General features: G+C 41.6%; 3 protein-coding genes across 5 annotated transcripts; 2 read left to right on the top strand and 1 right to left on the bottom strand.

The window, feature by feature from the left end:
• Window positions 1-827: 827 nt before the first annotated feature.
• Window positions 828-7,061, top strand: LOC115676479 (pyridoxine/pyridoxamine 5'-phosphate oxidase 1, chloroplastic). Its single transcript, XM_030599420.2, has 14 exons — window positions 828-1,188; window positions 1,280-1,474; window positions 1,624-1,662; window positions 2,172-2,339; window positions 2,427-2,532; window positions 3,379-3,545; window positions 3,664-3,906; window positions 4,071-4,159; window positions 4,521-4,571; window positions 4,670-4,760; window positions 5,502-5,606; window positions 5,691-5,761; window positions 6,035-6,130; window positions 6,801-7,061. The coding sequence occupies exons 1-14, from the start codon at window positions 1,030-1,032 to the stop codon at window positions 6,865-6,867; spliced, it is 1,647 nt and encodes a 548-aa protein (XP_030455280.1). The 5' UTR covers window positions 828-1,029; the 3' UTR covers window positions 6,868-7,061.
• Window positions 7,062-8,105: 1,044 nt separating this feature from the next.
• Window positions 8,106-11,841, top strand: LOC115676478 (GEM-like protein 1). Its single transcript, XM_030599419.2, has 4 exons — window positions 8,106-8,605; window positions 8,742-8,843; window positions 9,139-9,410; window positions 11,304-11,841. Exons 1-4 carry the CDS (start codon window positions 8,347-8,349, stop codon window positions 11,490-11,492), a joined length of 822 nt encoding a protein of 273 aa, XP_030455279.1. The 5' UTR covers window positions 8,106-8,346; the 3' UTR covers window positions 11,493-11,841.
• Window positions 11,842-14,586: 2,745 nt separating this feature from the next.
• LOC115676487 (uncharacterized) lies at window positions 14,587-18,060 on the bottom strand. 3 transcript variants are annotated; one of them, XM_056311820.1, is made up of 3 exons: window positions 17,803-18,059; window positions 17,199-17,642; window positions 14,587-15,372 (listed from the first exon to the last, which is right to left on the bottom strand). In XM_056311820.1, the coding sequence occupies exons 1-3, from the start codon at window positions 17,949-17,951 to the stop codon at window positions 15,363-15,365; spliced, it is 603 nt and encodes a 200-aa protein (XP_056167795.1). In that variant the 5' UTR covers window positions 17,952-18,059; the 3' UTR covers window positions 14,587-15,362. The 3 variants fall into 3 exon arrangements, with proteins under 3 accessions (XP_056167795.1, XP_056167794.1, XP_030455294.1); XM_056311819.1 differs by lacking the exon at window positions 14,587-15,372 and having other exon boundaries at window positions 17,005-17,642; window positions 17,815-18,060; XM_030599434.2 differs by lacking the exon at window positions 14,587-15,372 and having other exon boundaries at window positions 17,005-17,642; window positions 17,803-18,058.
• Window positions 18,061-21,381: the final 3,321 nt, after the last annotated feature.

Genomic DNA, 21,381 nt, shown 5'->3' with positions numbered 1-21,381 from the left:
AGGTTTAAAAAAAAGGTAACAATGAATAAAGAAAAATGATAAAAAGGTGAAACAAAGAAATCAACTACCTATTTTAAGTTAAGAAATTGCACTTGGTAAAATTACTTAACTGTCCTTAGAGTGCAATAATCAACCTCATCCGTGCACTTCATGTGAGAAATTTAAAACGTTTCTCACGTTTTTCTTTTTTTGAATTCTAAATTAAGTCCCTGAACTCTGGTCCAATGTGCAATGATCTTTACACTTTTAATTAGTTCAATATAGTCATTGAACTTTAGCTTAACGTTCAATATGGTCCTTGAACTTTTAATTTGTTTATTATCGTTCCTTGAACTTATGAAACGCGTTTAATTTAGTCTCTGAACTATATGAAAATATTTAATATGGTTCTTCCATTAATTCAAGTTCAAGAATTAAATTCAATATTTTCATATAGTTCAAGAACTAAATTGAACATATAACATAAGTTCAGGGAACGGCATTAAACAAATTAAAAAGATTATGGATCACGTTACATATTAGATTAAAGTTCAGGGACTACATTGAATAAATTAAAAGTGCAGGGATCACATTACACATTGGATCAAACTTCAGAGACTCTGCATCATCCTTCCCTAAATAAATGCAATAATCAACCTCAAACCGACAGTGCACCTTGGTTACTCAATAGGCTGGACCAAGCGTCGTGGGCAAGCATCCCACCAAGGCGGGGAAGGACCGGGCCACACGACCGGGGATGTACCTCGGTGCATTTACAATTCCCGAGCGGCACGTGAACAAGTAAGTCAAATCGCAGCGGCCGAGTCCGGAACCTCGAGCTCCATATTCACGTCGCGTGAAGAGACTGGCTCGCTCGCTCGCTCGCTGCCCCAGCTTTGCTGTCCCAAGGCTCATCCACAGAAGCTTTAAAAGGCCGCGCCTCAAAAGGAAAGGGGGCTCAAGGAAAGAACCCGATGCTGGCGTGAACGACGACGATGCTCACCAAACTCTCGAACTCGCCTCCTCGCTCACGTACATGTCGTCGCAAGCATGTGGCGGTCAATCCTCCGCAACAAAACCACCACCACCACCACGACGGCGATGACATGCTTCTTCCTCGCCCAATCACACCCTCCCCTTATCTGCTCCGCCCTTTTTAAGCCCTCCCCTCCGCTCTCCCTCCGCCGCCACCTCCCTCCTCTCTCCGCCGTGAGTCTCTCCTCTCTCTACTCTCTATCTGTTCGCCATTTTGTCGACACCTCACATTCGTCGCTCGCTCCTCCTTCCTCTTCTTTGCCAGGGATTTTGGGGTACTGGTTGGGGCCCCGCGATTCGTTCCTTCTGCTCCGGGTCGGGCTCCGGGCGTCGAGCGATGGCGGAGCGGTCGGAGAGCCTCGCCGATCCGAGCTCCGTGTCGTACCTTACGCAGAGAGAGGCCGCCGAGGTCGACGAGAACCTCATGGGCCCCCTCGGCTTCAGCGTCGATCAGCTCATGGTCAGTGCCCGAGTTCGGATTTTCATGCCTGTGATTGCACCGCGGGTCGCGTTGTCTGTGATTGTCGTGTTTTTGGGGGCGTGGAGTCTCGTTTGCAGCTAGTTCTAATTGTTAATATCATTACGTTTTTTGGCTTTTGATTTCTGCAGGAGTTGGCTGGCCTGAGCGTGGCGACTTCAATCGCCGAGGTAACGCCTTGCTTGGGCTTCCTTTGATTCTGTTCTGTGGCTACTGTTTGATTTGTTTGCCATGGCGCGGGCGCATTGTCAGGGAGCGATAGGCTTCATAAACAATTGAGATTAAAATGCGGGATAAGAAGTAAGTGGTCGACAGATGGCTAGGCTGAGTGATATGTTCAGTTTTAGAGTTTATGCTCTGTTTTATGCATCGCTGGATTATAAGCATCTAATGTACGCAGAATGCGTGTCCGTACTGTGATTCTGTTGGGTTTTGTCTTCGGAGATAATGTAACTATAGACTTCAGTGTCCTGATCAGTCCAACAAACTTTGTTTTTATTAGTTCTGTTGACCAAGAGAAGTACATTGCTACTTGCCATGACATTATTTCCAGAACTTTGTGGTGGAATTATGTGGTTACTGCTCCAGCTTTAGTTGGCTGAATTCTGCTTGGGTTTCTTAGCATTTAGAATTTGGGTAGCTGTTATGCTGGCTAATTGTGAATCTGATTTGTTGGCAGGTCTACAAAGCCAGCGAGTATAAGCGCGTCCTTGCAATATGTGGACCCGGGAACAATGGTGGTGATGGCCTGGTAGCTGCTCGTCATTTGTTTCATTTTGGGTACAAGCCATACATTTGTTATCCTAAGCGTACTCCGAAGCCTCTTTATACTGGTCTGGTTACTCAGGTTGGACACGATTTTGAATCCAATATGCTGGAACAGTTTTTCAGTGGCAGCTTTTACATTACCTTGCTGGTATCTTCCTGTCTGCAGCTTGAATCTCTGAGAGTTCCTTTCTTGTCAGTAGAAGATCTTCCTTCAGACTTGTCTACGGAGTTTGATATCTTGCTGGATGCAGTATTTGGGTTCTCATTCCATGGTAATTACTTTAACGTCTCAAGTTTAAGGTTTACGTTAAGGCTTCTCTTTTGGTAGTTTCTTTGGTGTTCCGTGTTGATTGGAAATTATCTCTGTTTTATTTCTGGAATTTAAGTTTCACCCGAGTTCCTACAATTTGCGATGATATAAGGCTTACATGTGAATACCGCAATTTGACTTTAATAGCAAAGGCTTACCATACTAGGGCATGTTTAGATGACAGGAGAATGTCAATATGCCTGGTGAAGCCTCTTAACTTATAACTTTATGTTTTAGCATTTCCATTCTCGTGGAGTCTGAATAGACTTCGGGTACTCATTGCAGACTCACTTGATGCCTGTCTATAGATTCTCTTGTTCTTCATGGACAGAGCTACACTTTGCGGCGTTGGAGGATATTAACCCTACTCGATTATGTGGGATATATTTGAGTGGTATTATTTCTCTAACAATTGTTTAATTCCACTAAACTTCCATAAAGGCTTAAACAGGTGAAAATTCCTAACCAAACACGCAAGAGTACAATGTTTACGGAAAAAATATGATTCTTCGCCTTCTGAAGACAAAATATTGTCTTACGTATGGAATTTGACACTAGGACAATGATAATCAAATAACTTCCCCACTGTAAAGAATACTCGGATATATCACTGTCCTGCATTCTTGATTGTCTCTCTGAAATAGTCAATTTCCCACTGCGCATGCAAGCAGAAGGTATTTCTTTCACTTTAGTTGTACTCCTCTGTCTGTCTCTTTATGTTATGGCTATTTTGGCTTAATTTTCTTTGTATAACTGATTTTTCCTTTTTCATTTTTCTGAGATATCAACTTATTTTCGAATTCCTCAGGTACCGCAAGGCCGCCTTTTGACGATATAATAAGAAGATTGGTTGGAATGCGGAAAAGTGACCCAACAAATAAAAAGTCTCCTGTAATTGTCTCCGTTGATATCCCTTCCGGATGGCATGTTGAAGAAGGGGATGTCGATGGTGAAGGCATCAAGCCTGATATGTTGGTATATTTCTTGCGGGACTTCTGAAGTGTTCAAATTAATGCATCAAACCAATAAAGTGGTTGCTCTTTACAAGCTACTGAAAAAACAACCTCATGCCCGTAGGTTTTCATTTGTTTAGGTTTCTCTAACTGCTCCAAAGTTGTGTGCCAAGCAATTTCGTGGTCCACATCACTTTTTAGGAGGTAGATTTGTCCCACCACCTATAGCAGAAAGATATAACCTCCGCCTTCCTCCATATCCTGGAACATCGATGTGTGTCCGTATTGGCAAGGTTCCTCAAGTTGATATATCATCTATGAGAGAGAACTACATTTCACCAGAGTTTCGTGAGGAAGAAGTTGAGGCTGACCCCATGAAGCAGGTAATTTTAGATGTTGAAGCATATCACCTCTTTCACTGAGTTTGTCATCTGCTCTAATTTTTTATGTCTAGCACATTTTTTCAACTTGTACCTCGGAAAATTGTTTTTCTTATTGAACCACGATTCCTTCCACTTTATCACCAACGAGTGACAACTTCCTATAGTTTCGCAAATGGTTTGAAGAAGCAGTGACTGCTGGGTTGCGGGAACCAAATGCCATGGCATTGTCAACTGCTGGCAAGGATGGGAAACCGTAAGTTTGTGCTTTTTTCCCACTTCTTAGTCTTCTAACTATCACATAGTGGAATTCTCTAGTTGAGTTGACTATCGTCCAGATACTGACTTCCGATGGTCTCTATGAAAGTCTTAACTCTATTTGTCTATTTTTATAAGAGTTTGACATGTCCAGATATTGTTTAAGAACTTCGTAATCAGACGAAAGGTACGGAAAACTCTTTAGTCTTGCTGCAGTGACGGCTCTTTCATGGCTAAGAGCTTATAGTGGGTTGTCGACATCCACGTGTCATATTTGTGTAGTATGCCTTGTGACAATGACATGTCAACAAACATGGATGAATTAGAATGATTCAAAAAAATGTCGTTTTTTGACACAGCTCATCACGCATGGTTTTGCTGAAAGGAGTTGACGAGGATGGCTTTGTCTGGTCAGTGCTATTTTTTTTGCTGTTGCAATATTGCCCAGGTGCTGAATATGGACCTTTTTGACAGCCGAATATTTAGTATATGTTGTTCCCCCCTTTAGGTACACCAATTATGAAAGTCGAAAGGCACGTGATTTATCTGAAAATCCTTGGGCATCACTGCTTTTCTACTGGGAAAGCCTCAACCGTCAGGTAATGCATGCAAATCTGAGGACCGTGCTAAGAATTGTCAGATCTCGTGATGAGTGAATTATTCCGGAGGACTCTACATATCCTGGTGGAAGTGAATTGATGTAAAGCAGTCGCTTGATATATCACAGATCAATTAAATTCTCCGAGAGGCGTGGAATCTGGAATTGTTCTATTACAATGTTAGATTGTGACGGGGTAGTTCATTTAGAATGAGGTGAACTTCGACCTCAGGATGAGCTCATAGTCTATGCTGCTACTTCCTTTTTTGTTTGGTTTTGGGGGGGTGGTGTGGTTATGGTGGTTATGTGGGGATTTAATTTTAATGGGGAGTAAGGCGGTACTGTGGTTACTGGAAAAGAACAAAAGAAGAAAAAAAGCAAGGTATGATGGCAGCAACCAGCGTGCTGGAGACTAAACTAGTTGTGCAGCAGCAATGGTGTAAATATTACAGCTAGCTGCCAATAGTGTGAAATGTGAACCACAACATTGCAGCTTACTGCGTCATAGATTTTACTCCCTATCCTTGATTAAAGCTAATAAGGCACGAGCAGAAGGATCTTTATTCTCTTCTTACTCTGTGCTTCAACATGTTGCTGTATGATCACCATTTTCTCGAGTGATATCACTAGAATGATAGGGGACTACCTTTTACCAATTTTTCTGGCCATTTTGCTGTTTTGCCTTTGCCTATACAAACCAAAATCAGCTATCGAGAAGCTTGATTGAAAATTTTGAATCTAGGTAAGAGTGGAAGGATCTGTCGAGAAAGTTTCCAATGAAGAATCTGAGCTGTACTTCCACAGCCGTCCTCATGGAAGTCAGATTGGAGCAATAGTCAGCAACCAGGTATCTTTGGTTTAAATTATTGACGTAAAGCACATAATATTGTAAGCATCCATTTTATGAGACAAACTTTTTTTTTCCCTTCAGAGTTCTATAGTTCCTGGAAGGCAGGTGCTCCACCAACAGTACAAAGAGTTGGAGGAAAAGTTTTCTGATGTGTGAGTTGTGACAATTATTCTAGCATATACCTTCATCATATACGATCAGCTCCATAAGCTGTCTTCTTAGATTTCCAGATTATATGAGCACTCAGAACTGCAGTTATCTGTATGAAAATTTATCTTATCTAATATCGTGTATTTTAAAGATGATCTGGTCTATGCTACTTGACAATGATACCTGTGATGATCTGGCGTGAAGTATTTTTATCCTGTTGCACGTGTATATCACATACGTGGGGTGAAATTTCCTTTCCACTGCATGGGATGCAGGAATTTGATTCCAAAGCCTAAACACTGGGGGGGATACAGACTTAAGCCAGAGCTTTTCGAATTTTGGCAAGGCCAGCAGTCTCGCCTGCATGACAGGTATAGTTTCTTTCTAATCTGGCCTAAGTTTTTCTAATCACATTAAACGAAACTAATGGAAGGTTTTTGGCGAATTGTCAATTTCTAGATGATGATGTAATCACAGGAATCTACATTGGATATTGTCATCTTTGTATTAGTCGTTACTAACTATTTGGCTGTGATCCATTGCTATTTTTGCTGGAGTTATTTTACCTCTTCATGGTTAAAATAAGTAGTCTCATAGGAGTAGACACCTTACTGCATTCCGTTTAGTTGGGAAGCAATCTTGGACTTGATGCCATATTGGTATGGCACTATGGCTACACTTTACGCTGTGTTAACAATGAACAATTAGATAGTCTGTAATAAGGCTCAATGCTATGCTGGCCAAAAGGCACATTGGAATGGGGATTCTTGTGAATAAGAGTAAGCCAGAAAATATTGCACGAGTTCTAATGTGAGCAAATTTTATTAATGAAATGATAAAAGAACCTGTATGGGAGCGTTAGGAATCCCATGGTGCAGGATCTTTTTGCACAGAAGAGAAACTGATGATGTTCGAGTAAATGTTCAAACTATCATTCTTGAATGATAGATGTGTCATGTGGAAGTAATGCCGAGTAAATGAGGCATGCTTGGTTTCGGTTCACACAATGTATTTGGTTGATTGTGGATGGTCTTCTTACAGGTTGCAGTATTGTCCACAAGAGGTCGATGGAAGACGAGTCTGGAGAATTGTTCGACTGGCTCCCTGACTAGCTTCCTTAGCTTCCTCGCTGTGAAATTCATCAATCATGGTATCGTGCCGAATAAATATTACATCCCTTTTAACATCATGGGGTTTGTGACATGAAATCATAAGTTGTTCGCAGGAATGTATCATTCCCTCCCTCTTTCAATGAATCAGCTGCATGCCTCTGCAGATTTTATGTTATTACTATTTGTCTCATTCACTTCTATCATGCAAGAATTAAGTCGAGTGTCCAAAAACAAAAAAAGGAGGATACGTGGTATGTAGATCCGTGTATAACTGATATTTAGTTCTTCTTGGCTCCTTTTCTTTCATGGAATTTACCAATTTGGGAAAATGTTTTCGAAGAAGTCATTTTTTAGAAAATGGCCAAATTTTTCAGTATTTGGTTGAAATCTGCAAAAATGAGTTGGAAGTTATACTGCGCAAGAATTACACTATTTATGTGATATCAAGGTTACACAATCTAATTAATCAAATTTTTTGAATTAAAATGTAATGACACTTACTTTTTGGATTGTAGCTTATTTATTTTCTCTTATGATATTTTAATCAGCATCTTTGCCTTATGGTTGAAATAAGCACCCTACTAGAAATTATTGCATGTTGTGTGATGGAAGCCAATTTATTTTTCTTTGTTTCTCTCTCTCTCTCTCCATATTTTAGTTCACCTGTTTCTTTTCCTCTTTTCCTTTTTTTCTGTGTTACAGCACCTGCACTTTTTTATATGCTATGAAAAAGAATTAAAAACAATGCCAAGAGATCTCAAGTGCCACATATGAACAATAGCACAGGAGAGAATGCTTTAAAGTCTTAAGTTTATTGCTCTTTCAGATTTATTTATTTGGCGAAAAATGAATGATTTAAAAAGATATTTTTTTAAAATAATGACTGCCTGTGTCGATAATAAAAATATTTTTTATTAATTAATTATTTCAAATAATACGATGAATCGTTTTTGAAAAAAAGATAGCCTCAAATTTGAAATCGCCATATGATTGTGAATCCCTTACGCAATGATGATGATTCGTGAGGCGGTGCCACGTCTTTCGGACGATCCCAGGTTGTAAATCAAAATTTTCGAAAGCTGTGGGGCCCCTTCTAATGCAATCAAGCCCGTAATCTCCGGTTTCTTCTTACAAATATCACGAAAAGTCCCAAAATAAAATAAAATAAAATAAACAATTGTTTGAAAAAAAGATGGAGAGAGAGAGAGAGAGAGAGAGAGAGAGAGGGAGAAACGTTGCATGTTCCCATTTCCTGATGATGTACGTTTAGAATCTGAGATCGGCTTGATATTGACCGTCGCATCAGCACCATTCAAACCCTGAGAACGACCCCCACAGCATCAACAACAAACAGCTCGTCATCGCTTCCTCTTCTCCCTCCTCCTTGAACCTTCTCCTCATCGCCCGGCCGCCGATCAATCTCCTTCGCCGATCCTGCCGGAAAACGCGAGCAGCCGCCGCAGCCAAGCCGAGCCATGAGCCAGGCCGAGTCGGATCCGGCTCACCCGCCGAAGCCCTCGCCCTCGCCCGACCCCGATCCCAAGCCCCACTCCTCCGATTACGCGCCCTACCCCAAGCTCGACCCCAACGACGTCGCCGCCCCCCCTCCCGCCGCCGTCCCCGGCGAGGCCCCCCGTGCCCCGATCTCCGGCAGCGCCGCCACCTCCATGCCCGCGGACTCGAATCCCTACATCGCTCAGGCTCCCGCTCCCGCTCCGCAATCGTCTGCCAAGAGTGAGTGTTACCGATTCGTTGCGGTTCCTCGACTCCTCTTTGGATTCGAGAATTGAGGAAGCTGTCGATTGCCTTCTTTGGTTCGTTTAAGTTAGTTTGTTTGTCGGTTTCGTGAATCTGTCTTGATTATGCGCAGATACGATGGATTCGGTGAAGGATGCGCTTGGGAGATGGGGAAAGAAGGCGGCCGAGGCGACTAAGAAGGCCGAGGACCTCGCCGGGAACATGTGGCAGCACTGTAAGTCCCCCTGCCTCTTTTCAGTTCCTTAGAATTGTTGCTTGAGCTCGGGGACGAAAGAATTCTCTGGACCTCGCGAGGGATTTGATGGTGGATTTGGCTATGCCATTCGATATGACCTGATAAATTCATGATTCTCTGCAAGGTCGATACTCGCGATTTCTGATTGACAGTTTTGGTTGGAGTGAGTAATTTTATGTAGAACTTTGCCTAGTAAGCCACCTGATGCAGCTAGCGAAAAAAAGGAAGATCATTTGCTTGCCTATTGCTAAAAAAGAAATTGTTATTTGAACAGTGAAAACCGGCCCCAGCTTTGCCGATGCCGCTGTCAGCAGAATTGCTCAGGGAACAAAACTTCTGGCGGAAGGCGGTTATGAGAAGGTTTTCCAGGCTACTTTTGAAACTGTTCCTGAGGAGCAGCTTCTGAAGTCGTTTGCGTGTTATTTGTCCACGTCTGCTGGTCCGGTGATGGGCACTCTATACTTGTCTACGGCGAAGCTTGCATTTTGTAGCGACAATCCTCTTTCCTACAAATCTGGTGATCGGACTGAATATAGTTACTATAAGGTGCGCATCCTCATTCTAAAATTAAAGCATTATCTTTATTTCCGATGTTGATTTCCATGGTGAGCAATTAAATTCAGTATATGTGCTTATAATGAGGTTGCTTTTTGAAACATGAGGTTTGCATGGTTGTTGCTTATGTATATATACACATGACACACACACACACAATCACTTGCTACTGGTATGTATGTTGGAGATTTCGTACCACTTCAGCATTTGGTCGAGAGGAGAGAGGGCAAGCTGTGGGTTCTTTTCTATGTAAATAAACAATTTTGTCCCACTCTAGTATACAGGAAATGTATAAGGAAAAGTTAAAGTCAGAGCAGCATAAATCCTAAACAAACAAAATCAGATTAGATCAGGGAAGAGTGAAAAGGAGTTGTGCGGGAATTTTTGTTTCTCTTTGAAAAAGGTGGATCTCTTTCTCAAAGCTTCTCTTTTTTATTTTTTTCTTTGAAGTCATATATTCCACCTGATGTATGGACAGCCTTCAAAAGTTTTTTTCTTTACCTGTGAAGTTGAACCTACCTCTTTGAATGATTTCCTCATAGTCGTATTCTGACCAACTAAAGACATAAGAATCGCAAACGGTTGATGTAAATTCTCAATGCACATAAAGATAATAAGCTAGTTTCCTCGCCTTTAGAATCATTTGTCACAAATATGTGATGATATTAGGGAAACTTTGCACTTTTAAAGTTTTGGCTTTGAAGAAGCTGCTAGAAAATTAAAAGGGTGAACTTTATAAAATTCTATTTTAGTTGCTGCTACTGTACCATGAATTAATGAACGAGTTAAGTTTTTAGTCATGATTTCATGTTTGATGTTTGTGAAGATGTGGATGTTTCATCTCGATGCTTTTGTATGCAATTGCTTACAGAGAAGAATAGATGATCGTTTCTGGGGGAGAAAGAGATGAAATCAATGAGATCATCTTGTCATTCCAATTTGCTCTGTCATTTCAACTTCTAGTTTGGCATTTTGGTCAGCTTGATTACTAAGTAGTACTTCCTACTGGAGCAACCCTTTTTTTCTAGGGATGACAATTTGCTTAGCCTCAATGGGACCTGCATGCTAGAATTATCACATTTAAGCTTATTATATGAGAGGGACCGGTATTGACCTACACTAAGTGGGATGGACAGGATATTGGGGTAGGGATGGGCCCAAAAAAAGGATGCTCGTGTAAGATTCACGTTAATGATGTAATTGTGACAAGTTGAGTCTACTTAGTTTATAACTCAAACCCAACTGTACTCAAAAGCTCTTACCTAACCCTGAGCTGGAGTTTGGTGCACTGTCCACCAATGCATCTCTCTACCTCTGTGCTACTCGATTGATTGTTTATTTTTACTTTTGCATATTTGAGGTTTTGTCGTCATAGAAAAATATCCATTTAGTAAATAGTTTTTCTTCTCTTTATCAGTGAAAATTAAGAGTTCTAGATAATAATAAGATGGTTGATTTTCACTCCGGTAGTGTGAGCTTTGCAATCTTTTTCCTTCTTGCAAGGAAAAAAAGGAATTTGAAGGAATTCGTGGTTTGTGGGTGTGAGTCAGTTCAGGGACCACAATACCACACAGCCGGTACATGCAATAAGGTCAGGCCCCGCATGTTGCACAGGTCGGGGCAGGGAACACTTGGTGTGTTAACTAAGTTCTAACCTGCCTGCTCTCTGCCATTGTTAGCCTCTTGCCAAACTGGAAACTTTCTTGTCAGATTGTAAACCTAAGAGTAGTTGATTATTGTGAATGAGGCTGGTGTGGAGCATGTCATAGACCAAACTTTTTTGTCTTGCTTCTAGTGCAAATCTTTCTTTGTGTCATCTCTGGTTATATTTTACGTTTGATGATGCTTTTTCTCAATGTTGTTGATGTTTTGTACCGAACTTAGGTGGTCATTCCGTTGCATCAACTGAAGGCAGTCAACCCATCAGCAAGCAGGGTCAAGACAGCTGAAAAGTACATCCAGGTTATTTCTGTCGACAATCATGAATTCTGGTTCTTGGGCTTCGTTCAGTATGACAGTGCCGTGAAAAATCTTCAAGCAGCAGTACAGCCCAATAGCTTGCATACTGTGTAGCTTATATATATTTATTTGTGGCCTGTGGTGCACCCTGCCCCAAGAGTTATATGCAAACTATATCCTGCACAGTGTGATATGAAACTAGATGCATTTCGTGATGCACTCTGCTCTGATTGGTTAAAATTGTAATGCTTGGTCATTCGGGTACGTAGTTTGTAAGTTTTGTCTGTCATATAGATATTATGAACCGAGGTTAAACTTGAATTTGAAAATTTCAACTGGGTAGATGGTGATGGAATTCCTTGTTGAGAAGAAGGTGCCCCTTGTTCCTTGTTCTTTGATTGTAAAATGAGTCTTCTTTCCATTCCTCTGAAATATTAAATAATGCAATTCAAGTATTTTACTTCTGTGCAGAGTTTACGGTGATGACTTTGTAGAGCTTCGTATTTAATTCATGTTCAGGTTGGTAGTTCTGTGCAATCCCGGATGTGGCAAACTCGGTTACGACTCGACCTGGAAATGACTTTGGAGGTTTTGCATTCGTAGGGTCGATCTTGCATATAAGAGACATGAGAGGCATAAGAAAGAGGATAACGCACCGCTTATGCCCTCTTAATTGTTGTCATCGAATTGCACGAGAAGTAAGCTAGGAATGACATCCCGCATTCTCAAAGTGGCCTTTCACCTGTATAGATTGTACTAAATCTTTTCTAATTCTGAATTGGGCTAAATAACACTAACGCGATTCAAAGAAATGATAAAGTTTGGATGATAAGATGTTTTCTATGGAATATTAATGCTTGTTAAGCACGGTGCTAGTGAGTGTAGAGCCGCTGCTCTTAGTGAGACTACGGATGAAGATGCGAAATGTTCGTCAAGCACCTTACCAAAGCTGAAGCATTCATTTTCACAGTTTGTAATTGTCAAAAGAGAAGGGAAGAACTATACCAAGCACTCAATGCATTTTCAAGTTAGTGGAGTAACAATTCCATTTCCAATATATAGTACATAATAGAGAAAGATGGAAGAGGAAGTGGGGGATGAGAGAGGAGTATATTAGAGAGAGTGGGGGGAGCCGAGAGTATACATAATTGCCTATAAACTATGGTTAGATTTCAATCATTTTCTTTTTCACAGAAGGTGAATTTATGTAATTTCACGTGTAATTTGATAGCGATTATTTTATACCCAAGGGCGAAGAAAAGCAAAATCTAGAAGTGGCACCGCAGCGACACACGGAATTTGACTTCTTCAAGTTCTGTCCATTGATGCGACATGGGTATGGGTAGCACGATTGGGAGACTCTCGTCTTGCCAGCAAGTCGCCCCATTGAATAACGGATCGCAACATCCGTTGGGGTCCATCCAATTGAACGCCCAAAAGTAGGCGGACACAAGGGATTCGAGGTTCTTTGGTTCTCATGGTCTTACAAATTCTCTCCCAATAGTAACTTAAGACTTTATTAAAAGATGGGCTCGCAAGAGGGCCTCGTAAAAGCATTGAGTCGAAATGACCTTACCCTATGCCGCCCATGATACGAAAGGTGTTAAATTTTCTACATAAAATAAGGGGACTTGAACGAGATCGATCGGGGACTAAGTCGGCAGGACGAGGCTCAACAGAGAATACACTTGTCTATATCCATCTAAATTGTGCTTCGCAGTCTTGATGGGGTTAGGCGGCCTAAGCGACCCGTCGAGCCTAGTGGCCGGCCCGTGTTCATGATCAAGGTCTGTAGTAAAACCCTCCGTTCCCCAAACCAACAGGTAGGAAAATGATCACCTTTTTGCTGTCTCCAGCCCCAAGCTTTGAATGGGAATTGATCCGTAATAGAAATATCTCCGGAGCTCCAATTTTTTGGAATCACGACATTGAGGTATTGGAAGGCAATTATTGATACGAGAGAAATGTTCAAATTGGGAACTCTTTTATCAGGTAGGGGATGGTAAGGTGATTGAAGTCGGCAATCATCCTTGGATTCCTCATTGTCCTATACCATTTGCTGGACCCTCTTTTGAAGCTGAGTAAGATAGAGAGCTTCTTTATCATGGGGACGAAAACTTGGGATATAAGTAGTCTGAATAAGGTGTTTTGCCCAACGTCGGTCCAAGCCATTCTTCATATTCATGTTCCGATCTCCATTTGGGTTAATAGACTGATTTGGCAGCCAGCTACTGATGGCATATTCATGGTTAAATCCGCCAACAAGCTCATCAAGTCTCGTACAGAGGATGGTAACAACTCAGAGACTTGGGACAAATTCTAGAAAGCTAAAATTCATGAGCAGCACAAGATGATGTTATGGAGGACAGTGACTAATGTTTTGCCTTATCACGCTAAACTAGGTAGATTGCTTCACATCCCAAACCCTTCTTGCCCGTTGTGTGGTAACTAGGAGGAAAATTCAATCCATATGTTCACAACATACTCCTTGGCCCAGATTTGTTTTGACAAAGATCATGGGGAATCATCTCGTTTGCTTGGAACTTCAGCTTGCCAAAGGACATGGTACACCACTTTCTTGACCCATGACAAATAGCACAAAGAATGGGCATAGACTGCAATCTCTTGACCCTTTTGGCAGCAATTCCATATGCTAAAATGTGGCGTTATAGGAATGCAACATTACATAATCAGTATATTCCAAATCCTTCCCTGGCGGTCAAGCTAGTATCACAAGATTTCATGGAATTTTCGAACATGTTTAGGGAAGGGAACAAAGTCATGAAAAGCGAAGAAGCTGATTCACTGGGGAAATGTCAGAACCATGGCTCTCCCCGCTGGATCAAGGATTGAAGTTCAACGTATATGATACATAGAAGGATAATAGAGGGGCCATGGATATTATTGCACGATTGGCTAGAGGCTCAGATGTCCAAACATGGACAAGACACGAGAGATGGAACTCACCAAAGGAAGTGGAAGCTGCAGCTTTTCTCTTCAACCGCAAATTTGCTTAGGCTCTTGGTATCCACCAAGCGATGCTTAAAAGTGACTGCAAAGTCTTAATTGATGCCATTCAACAAACGGGTCTCTGCCCTTAGAGTATTCGGCATTTTTGTCTCAGACTCTTGCCTTCTACTCCGCAACAACCCGGGATGGAGTCTGACGTGGACTCGCCGACCCAACAATGGCACTGCTTATGAGCTTGCAAATTAGGTTATTCATTAGATAGGAACCACATCTTTGTTTATTTTTAACAATCTCCCACCTAGAGTTAAAAATATGACGTTGGTGGAGTCTTCTTTGCTTTATCGTTTTAATTCAGGTATCGGATTTCCTTGTAATGTTTGACTGTTTTGTTCGAAAGGAAAGTTTGTCCCAGCAAGAAAAAGAAAAAAACTTCAAGCTTTGGATCTAAAATGTGACGATGCCCATCCAGATCCTGCAACTTGAATCCATCATATGATGGGCTGCGAGTGGGTTCAAATACTCCCGATACAGGTAATAAGGGTACATGTAGTGACTTCTCAAGGTTCATGGTCTTTTTGGGCATGGGCATGTCCTTAAAAAGTTTCATCCGGACTCCGGGATGTTAAAATAAGAAGGTATTCCAGTCCTCCTCCTGAAAGAAAAAACACACAGAGGACTGAGAGGAGGGACAAGGGGTGTGCAAGTAGACCAGCCGCCGGATCATTAAACAAGACATTGCAGCCTGCACAAGTGGCAACACCCTTCCTTGGTGAGGTACTTCCAATACAAGTAATAAGGGTACATGCAATGACTTCTCAAGGTTCGTGGTCTTTTAAGGTTCGTTCGAGCACAACTTATGCTTAGTCTTTGCCTTCAGTCAATCGAATTCTATTCTAACTTCTGGCCCCAAGAGTATTGTTTCAGTTAGAATGTGAATCGGGAGCGACATAAATAAAAGTTTTTCCCCTTCACCATTGACCTCAGGGCTGACCGGCAGACCATTGGAACCGTCAATCACGTCCACCTAAAGCAATATAATACTTTCATATCAAAACAATTAATGAAGCTCAAGCAGTAGAATGAAAGAAATACATGAAGGCTGACGCTTAGGAATTGACCTCCTATCAGACCTACCAAATAACAAGAGCTTGCGGAGTCTTTCTGTACTCATTCTGAGAAGTTTCCATCCTAGGTTCGTTTTATGAGTTTTTTATGTAGCTAGCAAGGATCACCTAGAGGGGGTGAATAGGTGATCTTAACCAATTTTTAATAATTTATGCGGAAACAAAATAAATCACAGAAGAGTCTGAATAAAATTCAGATTCAAGACAGATTATATAGACGGTGCTTTTGATGTGCAGAATGTAAAGTAAGAGATAAGGGATAGAGAATCTGCACACAAGTTTATAGTGGTTCGGCTTATAGCAAGCCTACGTCCACTCTCCCACGCTTACAGCTTACCGGCTGGATTTCACTATGTAATTAAGAGGAATTACAACTTCTGAGTGTTAACACTCTTGTGTATGATAAGACTCTCTATCTCACACAATCACTCTTACAAAGTATTCCTCAAGATCTTAATATTTTGCTCAGAACGACAAGAGAAATGATTGGAGTATGCTCAGACTTTGGACTTGTTGATTCTTGATTCTGTATCCCTTCTGCTGCTCGTTGATCTCCTTAAATACTCCTCTACTAGCCGTTGGACAGCTTTCAGAGGATCATCTTCCAATCTTCACTTTGGACAGATTTGTATAATAAGGATTGAGTAGCCGTTGGATGACAGATTCTGAATCCCGCTGATTCTGATCGCCCATACAATCAGAATCTTGGTTTCCATAAGTAGAGCTTTGTCCGTTGTAATGCATTCTTGTCTTGATGTTTGATTGTCAATCAATTTGATTGAGATTGAGACAATCAGAACATTCCTCCTGTGAAATCCATGCCAGATCACTAGCTGTTGTGTTTCGTTCTGAATTCTGCGTCTGAAGAAATTCTGCGTCTGAATAATTTCTGCGTCTGCGTCTGCATCTGAATAACTTCTGCTTCTGCATTTGCATATGAATAACTTCTGCGTCTGAATCTCAGAACCTAGATTATGTGGGTCTTCATAAACATACTTGACAGTTTGTAAAGTCTGAATAATTTCCTTCTGACTTTCCAGAACATAAATACCTGGAATAAATTAGTTCAGAATAAGTATCAGACTTATAATTATATGGAAGGTTTTGTCAACTTCAAAATTAATAGGAGTTTTCCTCGACAGTTTTTACTTTCTATAAAGGAAAAGACACTCTGTGATTTTCTTTTGACGCGTCAATTTTTTCTTTTTCCTTTTCAAGATTGTTAATGGATCGAACCGGACTAAAGATGCACTGCTGAAATTTCATGACGTGATTAAAAGTTTTGAAAATCCCGGTCGTATCGGGTTTAGTTACTTTCGCGGGTTTGAACTCCTCCATCATCTAAGGTGGGGTTTCTAGTCAGTCTATAAAGTGCTAGTAGTATATTGACTTGAAGACTTGTAAGCATTTCCTGTCTGCTATTCTCCTCCGAATCATGTCGTTTTTACCGGCATTGACGGAAGCAATTGCACAGTAAGTCGAGAAGAACCCTCATTTTCTCCTCTCACTAATCTTCGTTTCTCACATCTGTCTCCCAACGACCCCATTATTTATATTAAACGACCTGGTAATCCCATTTGGGAGAAATCAAACTCCACAAAAATGGGAACAGAAAACATGACCATTTCTCATGTACATCGCGGTCTACTGTAAATGTAACCGAAGCTTCACCGACTTGTGCACGGTGCAGCGTCATCCGCTTGATACTTCATCCAGGAGTTTATACCTTCTGACGACTCTGTTGCTCCTTAATACCGCCCGCTTTCTGATGCCAATGCCAACATTGCTGTCTGCCTTTGACCGCCCCTCTTCCTTCTTCCTTCTGCTCTTCTCTTCCAAGTCGCCATTGGAGATGATCCTCTTTCGGGCGGTCAGAGCCAAGCTCTCCGGCAGCTTCTTCTGTTTCTTGGCACGCAGAAACCGCAAAGACTTAGTCGATTCGCCTTTCGGGTCGCCATGATCATCACGGCAACCTATTTTTCTGCCGTTGTTATTTCTCTTCTTGCTCTTCTTATTGCTTTCCTCTTCGCAAGTGCCGTTCTTGAGGGACGACAAAGAATTTGAAGTTTTCTTCGACTTGTCCTTCATGGAGGTTCCATCCTGATTTTCAGCCAGACACCAGTTGCAAACTTGGTAGGACTTGGCCTTGGGGTAGAGATTGCTACAGTACCTACATTTTTCTGGGGTGTTTAATGACCACTAAAGTTTTGGCAATATACTCGATGAAAAGGGAAAAAGAAAGGTAAAGATCAACGATCAAGAATTGAAACCCTTTTGCGCATTAGTCCGTGTTAAGGTCGTGGTGGGCAGAGAGAGAGAGAGAGAGAGACCTGTGTTGAGACCTGAAATGGCAAATCTTGCACTGAAGGAGCTCCTCAGCAAATCCGTGATCCCCACACATGCAACACTCGTTGCTCGTCGTTGTTGAGGTTGCGATGCCAACACTTGTCATTCCCTTTGCCTCGTCCTTGTGTTTCATTATGGAGAGAGAGAGAGAGAGAAGAAAAGAAAGAGAGAGGGAGAGAGGCCACAAGTTTGTTTGATTGCCTTTTCTCTCTCACATATATTTATGTTGGTATCGTTTTCCATGTCGATCGCGTGTGAAAGGCAATAATCTTATAAGTTCTTGGGTCTTGCCACGAAAGGAAGGTTTAATAATTGACGCAGGAGAAAGCATTACTTTCCTGGCAAGTTCTCATATAAAGAAGCAACTTATTCGCCTACCACAACTTCGAGATTTTGTTCTCTCCGATTCCATCTTTAGTCGGACAATTAAAACTCGCGGATGCTCCACACGCGGTGTTAGGACGTTGACAATTGTGCCCAGAAATCTCCATTCATTTTGATAAATATCCCTTCGTTACATCCCCATATCAACATCTCTGGCGTCGCTTGTGAAACCAGTGTCGCTCGTCGGTAATGGACAAAATAGAAATGGATAGAAAACACAGCGAAATGGAAATGCTACGGAGTTTTTGTACAATCTCCCGTGTTCATGAGGCATTGCAGAAGCATTCTCCTTCTTTGCAATATTCCCATTCTCCCCCGGTGTACGAAGAAAGCTATACACCTTGGGGACTATTTGCTCATTGTCACCCTTGCATGTTACCCGGACGTCATCGATAACATCCGTAAGGATTGCACATATGAGTTGTATTATAAAAATCCTACATCGGAGAATTGGCCTGGTGTGAAACAGGCCTAGTTGACCAATTACTCAAACTTTTAAATGAAGGCGGGTTCAAAGTTAACAGGCTCAGGATTCGACTCCCTTTTGGCGATCTCTCTGGAAGAAGGTATTGAACTTCTGCTGCACGCTCCCAATAATCTTTAGGGTTAGTCAAGTTCTTAAGTCTCAGACATTAGGCTGTATTACTCGGAGGCTCCTGCCCAGTAGTCAGTCATCTCTTTGCGACGAGACATCGGTTATGAGCCTATGACTACATAGGCTTGATTTAGATGCTTTAAGAAGACTAAACTTGCCGTATAACGTAATGAAAAGTTATGCAGATTCCACGAGTATGTGCCCCGCGACATTACTTGCAAGGTTATAATTATAAATCAGACGATGCAAATAGAAATTTATGCACAGTGAATTTCGTAATTGGGTAACTTCGGTGGTGGATGATATTTGTGCAGGAAGAAGCCCATACATGTGGAGTTGACTCCGTTGCTCGTGAAAGCGAAGGTCTTTTGGCCAATAGGGTCAAAATAGCAATCACTGACTTTAAGGGTTCTCTTTACACTTTGTGTTGCCATCATTGACGTTGTCTCGATGATGACCCTTCATAAGATGCGTGGAAGAAATTTCGTCTCTTTTACGTGGATCCGATGTGGGTTTTCTTCCTTCTTTTTCTCATTTTGAGCAAAGGAAAATTGTCCAAAAAATTTTGAATCTATTTCGTATTTGCCAATTCAATCTTAAACTATTTAATTTTGCAAATTGAGTCCTAAACATTTTCACGTTTTACCAATTGAGTCCATCCGGCTCATCTTGGTCGGAAATTGTTAACATGAACGCCTGCCGTCCTACGACACGGTCAGTGCTAACGTGGATATTTTTCTAATAATACTTTAATATTTTTCTTTTTCTTTCTTTTCTTTTCTTTTGTTTTATTTTCTTTTGTTTTTCTTTTACACCTCACCGGCCCACAATTGCTAGCCACAGGCGAGGGCCAACGACCCTCACCGGGTATGGGCAAGGGTGTTGCAGCCCCCGCTTGGATCTGGCGAGGGCCGCGACAAGGTCAATGTCCTCGCTAGGCAAGGGTTGAAACACCCTTGCCCAGACCAGGCGAGGGTGAGGGCCACAAGGCTCTCACCGGCCAGAGGTCAGCCCTCACCAACCAGAGGTGTAACAAAAACGAACAAAACAAAATAAAATAAAAACTTATTAAAAATATCCACGTCAGTGTCGGCCGTGTCACGTAGGACGGCCAACATCCACGTAATCAATTTTCGTTCAAAATTGGCTGAATTGACTGAATTGGCAAAACGTGAAAAGATTCATGACTTTTTAGACAATTTTCCCTTTGACTAACGATGTGTTGGACTCATTCTAACCAACGATTATCTTTATTTCTTCTTCTTCGATTCTGTTGGAGCTCAGTGATCGCTCTTTCTTGATTATAACGTGGCAACTATTGAAATCGTAAGCTCTTAAAAGTAAGTTTGGACCCTTTCAATACGCTACTCGTTTCAGTCCAAATCAACACGCCACGTACCTGTCATTCTTAGACCATCAAAATACCTTCGGTCGCACAAGGCTAGAACTTCCGAATTGTCAACGATGGGGCGATAGCTCCGATGTATCTCCATACTGCAGAAAACAGCGAACTCTAAAGGGCTGCGAAGTCGAGATCAGAAGGAAAGAATGAATTTTCCTATGCACAGGAAACAGGGACGACTGCCCACAACTTGCTCAGGAAACAGTCCGTAAGTATGCTGCTAGAAATCAACAGCATATAACCAATGGAACGCTGGCCTCATCATCTTAGAACAATGGTAAACTTGAGCATTTGAATTTCGACCGTAAGTGACCCAGAATCATGACCACATTTTGAACCACCAACTATACTTTCGGGATTAGGAGGGAAAAGTACTTTGGGTGCAACGGCCAATATGCTGTCATTGACCGGTCACAATGCTCGCGTCATATGTTTATCATCTTATATGATGCTTAAATTTTAGTCACTTAATTGTTATTGGCTTCACAAACCGCATGTCCTTGTCACGTGTTATAATGACGCGCGATTTGTTAACTTCTACAATTAATACCTTAACTCGCATGGTTTCGCAGTTGAGTCCTCAAAATTTTAGTCTACGCAATTGAACCCTGCTCTTGCAGAAGTCGTAAAATGTAATCTTCTATGTCTTGTACATCCTTGATGGGTGTTTATGTAGCTCTTTACATGGCAAACTCGAAGCCCTCGGCTTAGACTGCCCTAATGAATCCTAGGCCCGAAAGAAAAACCAGATTTGAGTAGTACCTCAACGCCTTGCTTGCCCCATTTCGAGTCTCTTTGAAGGCAAACGGTATCTGAATCATTCTGAATTCGTTAGTACCACTTAAATCGCTATGTTGAAACTGTAACCACATTTAACGCACGCGCACAAAGTGATGCATGTATATTTCAACAAAAAACCATCATTAGAACAAATAGCTGATCCAATTTGGTTTCAGAAGTACGTATTTCAGCTCATTAGACACCGCATCTAGTCACGCAAATAGTCCGCTCCTAATGCCATTGCTCATCATACAGAGGCCGTGTACACCACAATAATGCAGACAGACAACTAAAATGGACATCGACATAAGCGAACACAAGTAATTAAGACGGAGGAATTCACTTGAAGATCGCATCACTCGAAAGCCGCCGAAAAGGTCATCCTGACTACACCTTTGCTAA

The sequence above is a fragment of the Syzygium oleosum genome, unplaced genomic scaffold, assembly GCF_021117445.2.
Source record: "Syzygium oleosum isolate NSW1041296 unplaced genomic scaffold, Sole_v2.1 Sole_v2.05, whole genome shotgun sequence".
NCBI lineage: Eukaryota > Viridiplantae > Streptophyta > Magnoliopsida > Myrtales > Myrtaceae > Syzygium > Syzygium oleosum.
Note: the sequence above shows the minus strand (reverse complement) of the source record. Positions and strands in the feature narration are given on the sequence as shown.

Bases quoted from the DNA above. Each gene is read 5' to 3' on its own strand.
- LOC115676479 (XM_030599420.2), top strand. From the start codon at position 1,030: ATGTGGCGGTCAATCCTCCGCAACAAAACCACCACCACCACCACGACG. The intron at 2,533-3,378 runs GTAATTACTTTA...CGAATTCCTCAG, and splicing joins ATTTGGGTTCTCATTCCATG to GTACCGCAAGGCCGCCTTTT. The intron at 4,761-5,501 runs GTAATGCATGCA...TTTTGAATCTAG, and splicing joins GGGAAAGCCTCAACCGTCAG to GTAAGAGTGGAAGGATCTGT.
- LOC115676478 (XM_030599419.2), top strand. From the start codon at position 8,347: ATGAGCCAGGCCGAGTCGGATCCGGCTCACCCGCCGAAGCCCTCGCCC. The intron at 8,606-8,741 runs GTGAGTGTTACC...GATTATGCGCAG, and splicing joins TCCGCAATCGTCTGCCAAGA to ATACGATGGATTCGGTGAAG. The intron at 8,844-9,138 runs GTAAGTCCCCCT...TTATTTGAACAG, and splicing joins CGGGAACATGTGGCAGCACT to TGAAAACCGGCCCCAGCTTT.
- LOC115676487 (XM_030599434.2), bottom strand. From the start codon at position 17,951: ATGAAACACAAGGACGAGGCAAAGGGAATGACAAGTGTTGGCATCGCA. The intron at 17,643-17,802 runs GTCTCTCTCTCT...AGAAAAATGTAG, and splicing joins CATTTCAGGTCTCAACACAG to GTACTGTAGCAATCTCTACC.